This window comes from Drosophila navojoa, chromosome 4 (genome assembly GCF_054131105.1).
Source record: "Drosophila navojoa isolate 15081-1374.11 chromosome 4, UAZ_NAV_1.0, whole genome shotgun sequence".
In the NCBI taxonomy this organism is placed as follows: domain Eukaryota; kingdom Metazoa; phylum Arthropoda; class Insecta; order Diptera; family Drosophilidae; genus Drosophila; species Drosophila navojoa.
Window position 1 is genome coordinate 2,340,042 of NC_142892.1, and position 13,214 is coordinate 2,353,255.

General features: G+C 47.8%; 4 protein-coding genes and 1 non-coding gene across 6 annotated transcripts; 1 reads left to right on the plus strand and 4 right to left on the minus strand.

The window, feature by feature from the left end:
• The first annotated feature begins 21 nt into the window (after positions 1-21).
• On the plus strand, positions 22-3,181 carry Golgin104 (coiled-coil domain-containing protein 186). Its single transcript, XM_030383661.2, has 7 exons — positions 22-870; positions 929-1,048; positions 1,114-1,177; positions 1,236-1,390; positions 1,557-1,699; positions 1,772-1,952; positions 2,123-3,181. Exons 1-7 carry the CDS (start codon positions 142-144, stop codon positions 3,092-3,094), a joined length of 2,364 nt encoding a protein of 787 aa, XP_030239521.1. The 5' UTR covers positions 22-141; the 3' UTR covers positions 3,095-3,181.
• TRNAM-CAU (transfer RNA methionine (anticodon CAU)) lies at positions 1,997-2,069 on the minus strand. Its single transcript has one exon. It is a non-coding gene; the product is annotated as a tRNA-Met (tRNA).
• mRpS34 (mitochondrial ribosomal protein S34) lies at positions 3,147-3,959 on the minus strand. The gene is made up of 2 exons (XM_018102681.3): positions 3,657-3,959; positions 3,147-3,599 (listed from the first exon to the last, which is right to left on the minus strand). The coding sequence occupies exons 1-2, from the start codon at positions 3,837-3,839 to the stop codon at positions 3,216-3,218; spliced, it is 567 nt and encodes a 188-aa protein (XP_017958170.1). The 5' UTR covers positions 3,840-3,959; the 3' UTR covers positions 3,147-3,215.
• A 139-nt stretch (positions 3,960-4,098) lies between these two features.
• LOC108650655 (uncharacterized) lies at positions 4,099-5,831 on the minus strand. Its single transcript, XM_018099865.3, has 2 exons — positions 5,217-5,831; positions 4,099-5,148 (listed from the first exon to the last, which is right to left on the minus strand). The coding sequence occupies exons 1-2, from the start codon at positions 5,248-5,250 to the stop codon at positions 4,202-4,204; spliced, it is 981 nt and encodes a 326-aa protein (XP_017955354.1). The 5' UTR covers positions 5,251-5,831; the 3' UTR covers positions 4,099-4,201.
• A 671-nt stretch (positions 5,832-6,502) lies between these two features.
• On the minus strand, positions 6,503-12,620 carry LOC108652587 (uncharacterized). 2 transcript variants are annotated; one of them, XM_089259313.1, is made up of 5 exons: positions 12,441-12,620; positions 9,328-11,095; positions 8,010-8,909; positions 7,602-7,903; positions 6,503-7,542 (listed from the first exon to the last, which is right to left on the minus strand). In XM_089259313.1, exons 2-5 carry the CDS (start codon positions 11,065-11,067, stop codon positions 6,939-6,941), a joined length of 3,546 nt encoding a protein of 1,181 aa, XP_089115439.1. In that variant the 5' UTR covers positions 11,068-11,095; positions 12,441-12,620; the 3' UTR covers positions 6,503-6,938. The 2 variants fall into 2 exon arrangements, with proteins under 2 accessions (XP_089115439.1, XP_017958295.1); XM_018102806.3 differs by lacking the exon at positions 8,010-8,909 and having other exon boundaries at positions 12,441-12,595.
• Positions 12,621-13,214: the final 594 nt, after the last annotated feature.

Consider the following 13,214-nt stretch of genomic DNA (forward strand, 5'->3'; position numbering starts at 1 on the left):
TGTCCGATAACAGATTACTTATCGATAATAATAATTTTGTTTCGCTGTGTGAATGGCCTTTTCAGTGGGAGAGAAAATGTAAAAACAAATCTGTTTGTTTTTTATTTTCGTATTTAGCATTTGTTTAATAAGTACTTAAAAATGGAGACGGCTATAGAGCCAACCAATGAGTGTACTAATTTAAATGATGAAAATAACACAGAGTTAACAAACCAGAAGACAGTAACACAATTAGCAAATGACGCCGACGTGGATGCAGAAATTGCTCTGGAGGGTAAACAGCAGCTGGAATGCGAAAACGAAGTACAAAGCCAAGAAAGCCCTAAAAAAGCAGAAGCTGCAGATCAAAGTGCACAAGACAAGAGTGAATTGGAATTAGTTAACGAGCAACCGGTCAAAGAGAAGGAGAAGGCGGAGCATGAGCCACCAACGGGAATTAGTTATGCAGACCTTAAGGCGCAGGATGAACAGGAAAGCAAGGAAAACAAGGACAGCCGGGACATCCTCTCACATGTACATTGCCTTGCACAGCTGGAGGAACAACGTCGTAACTATGAACGCCAATTGGAACAACTGCGTACCTCAAATATGCAGAAGGATAATATGATGACACTTCTGCAGAGGGAAAATGCGATATTGGAGAAGGAGAAGCAGGCATTTCGCAATGAGATGGATCTGGCCAACAAGGAGAAGGAGAGTACAGTGATTAAATTTGCTATGAAGGAGAAGCTGCTCATCGATGCCAAAAAGGAAAAAGAGACTGTGGAGAAACAGTTGGCAGATGCCAAAAAGGAAGTGAAAAATGTCTCCATACGCTTCCAGGCGGTGCACGAGGAAAAGTCACGTATGACCTATATCATAGATGAAAAGGTAAGTGTAAGGAGACTTAAAGAGAATTGTACCTAACTCCACTATATATTTTTGGCAGTGCAACGAAGTGCGCAAGTATCAAAGGGAATGTGAAAAGCTTAAAACGGAAATGGGACACTTGGAGTCCAAGCTCAAATATCATGCCAACAAGCTTAACATTGAAGTTGAAGCTAAGGCAGTGAGTTCTTCATCTTCATCTTCATCATTTGTTTGTATTGTATTGAGTCTACTCGTCTTTTATAGAACCTGGAGCGCAAGCTGGAAGAGGAACGCAATGCGCCAAATAAGCTAGAAGAAAAGGCCAATGGTTGGGTCTCCTGCACATTATTCGTTAGAATATATCTATAATATATATTCTCTTGCAGAGAAGCTCAAGATGGAATTTGAAGCCAACACAATACTGCTTAAACATGAAATCAAAAGCAAGACTGATTCACTGGACAAGCTAAGTAAAGAGCACCAAAAGCAATGCGAAGCTAATAAAGAATTGCAACAGCAGTTGCAGCAGTTAAAAGAAGCGGTAAATATGAAATAAGAGAGTAGTCTGAAAAATTGCAAAGTTGCAAAATGCATTTATTTTAAACATATATTTATTAAACTGTTTGTTAGCTCAGCAATTTCTCAGACTATTCTCATATACAATATATATTTATAATAAGAAGTAACCAGTTTCCGTTTGTCTGCAGCATGACCAGCTTTCGGGGGAGTTTAAGGAGTTACAGGCGCAGCACAGCCAAATAGATGCCGCCTACAGCGACGAGCTCTTAAATGCAGCGAAATTGCATAGCCAGTTGGCTGAGCTGCAACTGCTGCGCACACAGAATACAATGTATGCAGCTTTAGCTAATAAAATTACAACATAAATAAGATAATTAACTTCTATTATTCACTATTTAAACAGCAACGAGCGGAAATTGGTTGAGGCGCAGACGAGGATAGAAGAACTGGAATCCCTGGTGCAGGATAATGAAGTAGATTTGAAGCAGGTGCAGGAAAAGAGACAGGAGCTGCTGAACATTAACAAAGAGATGACCGAGCTAATAGTCAAGCTTCAAAATGATATTTACCTGGCGGAAGTCAAGGTAAGTTTCTGATAAGATAATAAAGTGATAGACAAAAAATTACCTGCCCCGGGTGAGGCTCGAACTCACGACCTTAAGATTATGAGACTTACGCGCTGCCTACTGCGCCACCGAGGCCATATGAAGAAGTCGCCACTATCATGAAAATTCTTGTTTCTATTTATAACCAGTCGCTAGGCTTCGAGTCAGAGAATAAATTGCTGAAGCAGGAGCTGCTTGCATTCGATGCCAAATACTTGGAGCTAGAGGAGCAAATGCATGCGGAGGGAATGGAGAAGATTGAGGAACGTCTGCTGCTGGCCAAACATCTGTCGGAGAAGACAAAGATGTACGAAGTAGTCAACGCTAAACTGGAAGAGCTGCAGAATCACTTTGAGGCAACGAAACACAAGCATGCGACGCAGGTGAAAGAGCTCCAACGAGAGCTGCAAAAGTACAAAAAAGGCATTGTAGATGCAAAGCCAGCGGGCTTCTGTCGCAACTGTCAGCAGGCAATGAATGACTTGAGCCAGGACCAACTGCAACAGCAACAGCAGCAGCAGCAGCAGCAGCCGCAGCAGCACCCACAGCAGCAGCTGATCACGCATAGTCGCAGCAGCAGCCAGTGCAGCCGCGCCAGCGAGTCTTCCGAATCTGAGACGGTGGTCAACAGTGTGTCACAAGCGCAGCCGGCAGCCGCTCCAACAACAGACCTACAAGCAGTACCTTCAAAGAAAGTCTTAGTTGAGCGCATTTTGCGTCTGCAACAGGCTTCAGCACGACAAACAGAGCGCATTGAATTCCTGGAGAATCATACACAAATGCTGGTCTCCGAGGTCCAAAAGAAGTCCAAAGTAGTTCAGCATTATATGCTGCGAGATCAGACAGCTGGCGCGCTCACCACCAGCAAAAGTGATCAGAACAAAAGCGAGCTGGTCAAATATGGCAATGGCGTCATGGCTGCCATCTATGGAGGAGTAAAGGGAGCTGAGAGCAAGGGTATGTCTTTGGAGCTCTCACTTGAGATTAATAAGAAGCTACAGGCTGTGCTAGAGGACACGCTGCTAAAGAATATAACGCTCAAAGAGAATCTCGATGTGCTGGGCCTCGAGGTGGATAACCTGACGCGCAAATTGCGCTCCCAAGAGCTAAGCAACAGTTAGGCAGAGTGCCTGGCTACTAATCCATTGCGTAGATATTTAAATTCCATTGTGATTAAGGTAAAATTAAAGATTTAATAATGCAACAAGTGTCGAGGTGTCCAAAGTTCAGGCAACACATTCGTTATAGCAAGCCATCATAGAGCTTGGCGCCAACTTTTGATGGCTTGCCAATATCCATGGATAGCTCCAGTGTCGGCTGCTCGCCGTCCTTGACCAGACGTGCCTGCTTATTGTGCGTCTTCTTGAAATGCACATTGATCAACGGATTTGGATCACCAGTTTCATCCTTAATATATTCCCGGAGGAGTGGCGGCAGTTCAATCTTTGTGGGCAGCACAACGGAATCCACCTTTTTCTTATTTTCTAGATATTTATGCTCCTGGTCAACGGGCACCAGCTCATAATCGGCTTTATAGCTGGTGCTGTAGATCTCCACGGGTTTGGGTTGGGTGACTCCACGCCATGTCTTCTGCACAGTGACGCGCACCTTACGTTCACTGTCGGCCTATATATAGGAGACAGATGTGAGAAAAATACTATTTTGCCTCTTTTCCGTTCTTACCTGCTCGTCGACGGCTTGCACTTTTAGTATGCGCATGTAGCAGGGCTCCGGGTAGCGTTGAAACATGTTACGTATGACCATGCGACCGATGCCCCAGTCGGGCAGATTGCCGACGATTTCCCACAGAGTGTTGCCGCGAAAGTCTGTGGTGCGCCCAATGTATTGAATTACTTTTTGACTCATGCTGCACGCACTTTAATTAATTCAAACTGGGCAATGTTAATTTTATTTTATTATTATTCCGGTGCGCGCTGCTTCTTTGCGACAAGTGCCATTCACTAGTTATGCAAACAGCTGTGCATATGGCAGCGTTGCCACTTGCTGTTTAGTAGTGGTGCTTGAGGTAGTTGGCAACGCGGCGTGTGTTCAAATTGTGTGATCCTATTAATATTAAAGGCTACTTTAGTTAAATAAATGAAATTTATTATATCAAGTGTGTATTAACATGCTTTTACGGTCTGTCTGCTGACTGGCTTTTTGGCTTGATTTGCTCATAAATCGCATAAATATAGGCATAAACTAGAATTGTAATACTCTGAAGTGGACTAGCCGGAGTGTGAACGATCTTCAGCTCCGTCGCTGGCTGTATGACCCACTCCGCTAGTGTCAAGCTGTTCGTCGTACGACTCCACCTCCTCCTCACGGTGCTGCTCCTGCTGATTGATGCTCTCATGGAGTCCAACTGTAGCATGTGCCGCCGCCTTAGAAGCATTCACCTGGGCAGCCGCCGCAGAGGAAGCTGCCTTCAGAGCCGATTCCTTGGTGGCAGCATAGTCCACGCGCGCCTGCTGCAGCTGCTCCTCCACCTGTTCCACTCGATTCTTCGCCTGGCCCACCATGGTGGCCTGTGAAGCCTGCTGATTGGACACCTCGGTAGCCGTTTGCTCCGCCTGCTCGGCCACCGACTTGGCATTGTTGAGGGCTGCCGTCAGCACCGAGATGTGATGGTGCGCAGCCTGCGCCGTTTGCTGAGCCAGCTTCGCAGACACCTTGGCCGCCTTCAGCTGCTCCAGTTCGCGCGAGAGCGCACGCTGTGCCTCGGCTGCCTGCTGCTCCAGCTCCTGTAGTATCACCTGCTTGCCCGCGAGCGCCGCCTGCGCTGTGGCGGCTGCCTGGGATGCAGCTTGCGCCAAGGTGTTTTTGGCTATGAAAGCCGCCTGCTTGGCGGCTGCATGTTGATTGGCGACGGCGCTGTAAGCCTGATCTGCCGATCCCTGGGCAATGGAGCGCAGGCCGCTGCCTATGCTGTAACCTGCCTTGCTGCTGTCAATGGAATGGCCCTTCGAGCTGCTGCTGTGATGTGACGACTGATGCTGCTGGTGCTGTTGCTGCTGTGGATGATGATGCAGCTCTACTACCTCCTCGTGTCCTGGCAGCGAGGGCTCAAAGTAGCTGCCACCGCTGCCATACTGGTGCTGTGCCTGCGGCGGCTGTCTGTAGAAGTATCCATTGCGCTTGTGCAGCCTGCCCAACACCTGAGTGCAAAGCAGCGCTGCGATTGATTGATTGATGCATTGTGATTAATCCCTGAGAGCAGTCTGCGGTAATCCTTGAACTCACCTAGTATCAGGTATTTCAAACACTTGTTGTACATCTCGTTGTCTAAATTGTATTAAGCTTCGGCTCCAGCTGCGCCAATGGGTTTTATACGCCTGCGATTCAGGCAGCGGTGCAGAAATTTTATAAATTTACTTTTTTTTTTAGTAGTGCGGAAAGTCTTGTTGCGGCTCTTGAGTTTAACGGGCACTCAACATGTGAGACTTTATGATATATTTGAATATCACACACACACACACATACACACTCTTACACACACCCGCTCGAGGAAGTTCATAGCTGTGCGCGCTTTGATGGCGTCTCTCTTAATGATTTGTTAGCACGGTGGCTCGCTTTATGCTGCTTGTGTTTATGGGTGGTGCAAAGCTGACGAAAAAAAATTATAATTCGCATTTTAATGGGTTGCACCCAATTGTAATTGATCTTAAGCTGGTTATAATAGTATTTCGGTTGCAGCACAACTTTTGCGCTTTTTTGTTAATTGTTAACTCTTCTCTTTCTTTTAAATAATAATTAAAAATTCATATATATATATTTTTTATATTATAATATGCGAAAAGTGTGAAAAATGTGTGTTATGTAAAATAATTGTGTGAATGAAAGTATATAAAATGTGGTTGATATATAGGTTTATGATATGTAGCTGTCTAGATAAGGTACCTCAGGTAGTCATCTTAAGGGATTAGTGTATTAAATAAGAGTAAACATTTTGTAATATATAAAGTGGGTAAATGACAGAGATAGTCTAGAAAGGTATTGTTATTTCTCTCTTTTACTCTCACTTTCTCCCTATCTCTCTCTCTCTCTCTCTCTCTGTCTCTCTCACTCGCTCTCTCTCTCCCTCTCGCTCAAATGGATCAGATCGCTCACTAACCTGAGTGCAGCATAGATCGCTGCTCTTATTTTTTCAAAGAACCTTCGCTTTCCTACAGTCGGCCCAGTAGAATTTACCATCAGTCTACACATAGAACCTCTTGATATCTCTGTTTCTTTTATAGTGCAGCTTTTCCTAAAAATGTATAGTATGTTAATATTATTATTAACTGTGTCTAGCATCAGTATCTCCTTTTATTGATTTCTAATGCTTGCTTGTTAGGTAATAACTCTTGGATAATGCAAACTACTATCTTTGTATAACCCTTGATACAACTTGATGATCTTGCAGATATTTGCTTGACTGATGTTAGTAACTGTCTTAAAAGCTACTTAAAGCGGCATAGACACACAATTTCTTTTAATTTTCTCTACATTTCAACATCAACATCTTATATAATTATAATGAAAAGTCGTTTCGTTTTCTTTGATAAATTAATGTATTTAAATAGTTTTTAATTTATTACAAGTATAAAAAATAAATTAATTAATATAAACACAACTATTATACACGATGCACGAATCGGAGCTTCCAAGTGGAGGAGAATAGGCGACAAGCGCTTTACTCGGCCACTCGCCAACATATTTGTCCAACAATCGAATCTGAGTGTGACAAAGAGTGTTTTTTTTTAACAACAAATAGTAAAGTAGCAAAAAATCATAATAACAAGGTAATAAGGAAAAGGCCTAAACAAGACGGGGTAACGGTAACGAGCGGTAACAGTCAACACGCGTGGGCCAACAAAGAGTGCGTTGCGTAATGGAAATGGCTGCTCAAAAGTGAAATACGAATTGATCGGAGGTGTCGTCATTGGCTGTGACGGCCCCCGCTCTGGGCACTGTCTCCACTAATCATTTGTAGCTCTGCGTGATTTGCCGAATCCAGGGCAAGTAGGCAGAGACCTTCACGTAGACGCCGGGCACATTCACCTGGCCGCATCCAATGCCCCAAGACACCACGCCGACCACGTTCCAGACGCCGTTGCGCTCGCAGACCAGAGGACCGCCGCCGTCACCCTTGCAGGCATCCTTGCCCTCCTCGCCGCCGGCGCAGATGAAGCCCGGATTGAGTTTGTAGCTGTAGCCGAGGCGCGTGTTGCGCAGCTGCGACTCGCACTGATGATGGGACAGAATTGGCACATCGACTTCCTTGAGGATGTTCTGGTATTTGCCGTGCTCGCCGAACGCGTCCTTGCCCCAGCCGGTGGTCCAGCAGCGAGCGTTGGTGAAGTCGGAATACTGATCGGGCAGACAGGCGGGACTGATGTGTGGGTTCTTGGTGAAGTCGACAGGGTGATCCAGCTTCAGTATGGCCAGATCGTTGTCCAGGGTGCCAGCATAGTACTCGGGATGAATGTGCACAGAGACAACATCGCGCTCAATGTAGGGGAAGAACTCGACGTCATGATTGACATCCCATTCGCCCAGGCGCACGCGCAGATCGAATCCATTTTGACTGCAGAAGGAAATGGAAGTTTAGTCTAAATCTTCTGGAAGAGCTAAGAATCCACTTACGATTTAATGCAATGGGCCGCCGAGATGATGTGTTGGGCATCAATGAGAGTGCCGCCGCAGGCATAGATCGATTCCTTGGGGTCCTTCTTGAGGATGGCCACATGCCAGGGATACTCGCCGAACTCACTGTCACCATCGACGTACACGGGATTCTTGATGCGGCCCGTGATGCCGGCAGCGTTCCTGACGCCACAACGTCCCAGCTGCTGTTGCGGGGGAGCCTGGGGGCGCAGTGGGCGACGGCAGCAGACCTCGTTGATGCGACAGGTCTTCTCCACAGGACGGTTGCCATAGTAAGCGCGCTGCAAGGATGGAGAATGAAGGATTAGCATCTGCTTAACTGCTCAACAGAGGATTCTCATATGTCTAACAGTCCGGGATCGTTCAACTGTCCACAACTATGGTTACCTGCTCCACTCCCAACTCAAACTCTTCAGGCCTATCAACGCTGCGTCGCCTGCGATCACGAGGGAAGGTTACATGATCGCTGCCCGCCGCGGCGCCAGGCGCTTGAGCGGGAATGCTATGAACTTGCCCCACATTCAGCTGCTTGCCCCGACGACTGGGCGCCGACCAGTCGGGGTCAGTGGCATTGACGCTGCGCTCGTAATGCTGGGAATAATCGCCGTAGCTGCCAAAGCCAGTGGAGCCAAAGTCTCCGGGAGATGTTTCGGGATAAATGGAATTGTAGGAGTGCTCGAATGGAGCCTCCGAGTGGTGCTCAGCGTGATGATAATGCTGCGTCGGCACATGCACTGAGGGTCCACTGTGGTACTCAAAGATGGGCGAGCTGTGCACCATCTCCACGTCAAAGTGTGGGCCCGAACTTTCGAAAACGTGATGGTGGTGTGTTGGCGGTGGTGCGCTATAGTGGTGCGGATGATGCTCATGCTCGTAGCTGGCAAAGTGATCGTGATGATGGTAATGTGTGCTGTGCACTTCACTCGGCGTCTTCTTGAAGAAATCGCCCACTTTCTGAATGATATTCGCATTGGGTGTTACGTGAAGATTGACCAGTGGCTTGACCACATTCTCGCCGTAATCCGTTTTGCTCACTTGCAGCGAAACCAGCGGATTAACATTGACCAGACCCAGATTGAGGCCATTGGGGCCCAGCGAGCCAAAGTTGGGATTCTGTGCGGGATAATAGTCGTTCAGGACATTGGCTGGATAGCCGCCTGGATAGCCAGCCGAGGGGTAGGGCAGACCGAAGCTAACGCCATATGTGGGCAGAATCTTGCGCTGTATCAGCTCAATGGCTTGGAGGGCGGGCAGTGCCAGCGGAGATGGTCCCAGTGCGCCGAAACGCTGCTGGAAGAAGGACACACGGTGTTAGCCCTAGCAGCAGATGGACGTGGACGTGCGAACCGTTTTAGAGACCGTGCGTGGTTAGGTTGGTTGTTTTTTTTAGTTGCAGTTGGATTAGTGACGAATCTCAGTGTCGTTGGCAGAGAAATCCACGCAGGAAGACGACGACGAGCGGGGGTTATTTGGTTTACCTTTGGCGGAGTTTGAGTTGAGCGTGGAGCGTTGATCAATGCGTGCAGTTGAGTTGTGTTTGAGTATGTGTGTTTACTTGTGTGTGTTTGTGTTTTCTTGTGTGTGTGTGTGTGTGTGGGGAACTAGATCACAATTAGTCTCAACTAGGGAGCATTATACTAAGTGTCAATTGCATTAGTCGGCCACTAACAAGAGCTAAAGGACTGAAGTCTTCGCAGACACTTACCCCTTGGGCGTCCAATGAGAGATCGCTGCTGTCGTTCTCTTTGTTGTTGTTGTTGTCGGCGTCGGCCTGGCGACGTGTGCGTTTCTTCTCATCCTCAGCCTTCTTCTCCTCTTTGGTGTCAGCCTTGGCTGTGGCATTGGCATTGGCCGCAGCATCGTCGCTCAGTGCCTCGATGTCCTTGCCCAGATTTCTGGGATCGATGGCCAGAATCAGATCCTCTTTGCGTCCGATGCGGTCAGCGGCCGGGCACTGATTGATGGGCACGCATTGGCAGTCGACGATTTGCTGACGTGACGTGTCATAGCCACCGCCGGCGCCCTGGTACAGGCCACCCTGGCTTTGTCCATTGTAGCCCGAGGAGATGCCATTGTAGCCGCTGGAGGCACCGCTGTGCAGCTCCTTCTTGTAGTAGTCGGGATTTTGGCTGTGGTAGCTGCCGCTGGGCGAGCCACTGAAACCGTTCTGGCCAAAGCCAGAGCTGGACTGTGACAAGCCAGAGCTGCTGCCGAAGCTACCCAAGCCGGAAGTGGGCTTCTGTCCGGGATAGCCCTGGGAGAGCAGACCGCCCTGGGAGGCGCCATTGAAGCCAGCTGTGAACGCATTCGACTGCGTGAAGCCGGAGCTGCTTGCCTGTGCCTGGGGCGTGTACGTGGCCGAGGATTGGGCCAAGGCGCTGAAGTCGGTGTTGATGGTCTGGCCGCTGCCAATTGGAATGGGAACAGTTGGAATATTGGCGCCATCACCGGCATCCACATGATGGAAATGATGGTGGACATGTTGCTGAAGACCAGCATCGAGCGGAGCACCCACAACGACCTTGGTGCTGGAGGAGGTGGCTGCCGAAGACGACGATGACGATTGCTGGGAATAGAAGCCGTTCAGCGAGGAGCTGGCGCCCTGAATCTTCTCGGGATTCTCAAAGTTGTATGGAGGCACGCCATTCGAGGGGCCATTGTAGATGGGTCCGGGTCCGTTGGGCGAGCCAGTGTAGAGTGGGCCAGGTGGCTTGCTGTCGTAGATGATAGAGCCAGGTGGGGGCTTGGTGTAGGTGATGCCGTCGGAGCCATCAATGCCGGATGGTGGATGCTCCAGATAGGAGCCGCCAAACTGACCGCCAGGTCTGTACAGGCTGTTCATCGGAGGCTTGTAGGAGCCCTCATAGCCCACCTTGCGCGGAGGTCCGAAGGAGTTGATCGAGTTGGATGGCGGGCCCATGGGTGGACGTCCACTGAAGTAGCTGGGTGGTGGCATGGGCTTGGCTGGTCCATAGGGGCCGCCGCCGAAGCTGGATGGTGGCGGTGGTCCTTGGGCATAGATGGTCGAGTAGAAGGGACGCTTCTCCTCCACATCGCAGCTCATCAGACCCAGTCCGCAGAGCTTGTCCCGAATGAGGTTTCGTGCCTGCAAATCGTTGCCCTCCTGCAGGGCCTGATCGATGTTGCCATCGGCATAGACGGCGTCATATTCGCCCAGATTGCGGCCCTCACGGCGCGAGTTGATTAGCTGATCGATGACTGTGTCGATTTCCGTGGCGTTGCTCTGTGTGCTCTCGTGCACGGCGTAGTTGCGTCCCTGTGCGTCCGCCGCGGGCTGTGTGTCCGCCGAGCGCCTGCTCAGCATGGAGTCCGGCGCGTCCATGGGCGCCCACTCGTTGCCCCAATTGGAGTCGGCGGCCACCAGAGCGGAGCTGGCCGCCAGCACCAGCAGGCAGGCCAAACTGTGTCGCATTCTCATTCTCATCGTGCGTGTGTGTGTGTGTGTGCGTGTGCTGGAGAGAAATAAACAAAAGTTAGCTGGGGCCGTTGCATAATCTCGGTGACACCAATAACCCAGAGCATGTTCAAGCCAACTGGTCATTGTCCCAATTTACACACAGTCGACTCTGGCCCCGCCCCGCCCGCTCTTTCACGGGCATTTCGCTGTGGCAATCGCACGAGAGAAGAAACCGGTCTTTCTTACTCAAATCTTCGCGCTGACTCAGCGCCGCGCGGCTTGAATTAAAAAGACTTTTACTTTCGTTCGAGGTCGCAGACCGTGCATGATGGCAGACAACGGCCGACCGCCCGCTCGCTCCAGCTCAATGAGGTAATTTTACTTGGCTCGAGATTTGGCAAGCCCCAAAAACTGATCGCTCAACTTGATCTCTGCCTTGACAGCAGCGTCCGTTCGGCGTCAGTTTTTGACTCGGCATTTTCGTAACTCCCGACTATTTACATGCCTCTGCCCGCCCGCTGGCTGCGTGTTATGTCATTTACGCTTTTAATGTGTTTTTCTTTCTGGAGCGTGGGTCGCTGGTGAGTCTCTTGTTGAGATCTTTTCGGGTTATATAAAGCGCACTTTTGCTGTGCCCCCCATCGAACGGAAGTCGTGTGCAACGTTGCATTGCAAATTGATCTCGACTTTGTATTGTTTTATTTTATTTTTTGCCTGAGCAATAAAGTTAATTTATGTGTGTGTGTGTGTGTGTGTGTGTGTGCAACTGGGAGCTTGTCTTCAGATTTGCAGTGAAAGTTTTTTGATATATAGGGTTTAGGTCGTTGACTTCGATATATACTATATCAATCGAATATTGACTGCTCATTGATGGGTATAGTAGGCGTGGCAGTGGGCGAGCTTACTATTATGGTAATGGGATTGCAATTGCAGCTTGTTAAACTAATGAGCTAGCTGAAGAAAGGAGCTAAAGTGGCTGATAGTAGATGTTATATGGGTAGTATGATCAATCATATACATATGTTATTTAGAGTTTACATGTTAGAGGCAATTACGGTGTGGTAGATTGCCTATGCCAGCTTCTATTACTCTACATGAATGCTGACTTGATTTTATGGGAATTAATATTGTATAAAATTGTATATGATAACATTTATAAAACTCCCATCGTTTGTTCACTTTATGAAGATCTAGTTTTGGCTAGACTTGCAATATCTATTGTAGCTTAAATATTTCTTATGTATACACATATACATATATTTATCAATATGTCAAATTTGGTAAGACTTGACTTTTGTGTCTTTCATTTATTCACACGTCTTTCAGATCTGTTTCTACATCCTCTTATATTTCACTGATTGCAACACTTTTCACTCCATCTCTTTCTCGCTCACTCTTACCTTTCGGTTTTTTATATAAATATTCCAATATGCTGGTAATCCTTATGTAAGTGGTCTTTGTGCTTATTATTTTTTGTTATCCTATCACTGCACCACTGCACCACACTGTGTCTGCCTCGTTTGTTAACGTTTTCTTCACTGATTTCGCTTTCGACTGCGCCTTGGATTTTATACAAAAGTTGCGCATGCGCAAACTCGGCGTCGCAGTCGTTGGCTCTGTCGCTGCGGCTGGCTCTGCCTCGGCTGCTGCTGCTTGTTTGCGAATTGTTGGCTCAAAACAAAACAGAGAGCTCACCATTCGTGGCTATGACGTCAAAGGCTTTACTTTTTGGGTTTTTTCTTTCGGCCTAACTGCATTCTGCGTATCAGCGAAGGTTAAGATGAGCTCTACGCGGAAACCTTAGCTACAAATTAAGTTTGTTGCAATCGTGTAAACTAAAAGGGGGCACATTAACAGAGTTGAAGAGATGGAGAAGAGACCCAAATTAAAAATTAAAAGTTAAAAAAAAAGAAATATGTTGAAAACTCTTACGTCCCAAATTAGCGCTTTATGTTTTCATTAATGTATTGTTATTTTTTTTTTTTTTATGTGGGCTGCAGTTTGATGTCGCGAGATGTTTATGTACAAATTTTCACCACAGTTTCCGCATAAGGCGGTTGCTTATGAAATTTGCACTTATTAATTGGGTCAGCAGCAAATTCAACGAAAACTGACCCAAAGATCAGGCCGCTGACTAATCGACGACGAGCCTCAAAGGGCAACGCCACTAAAAA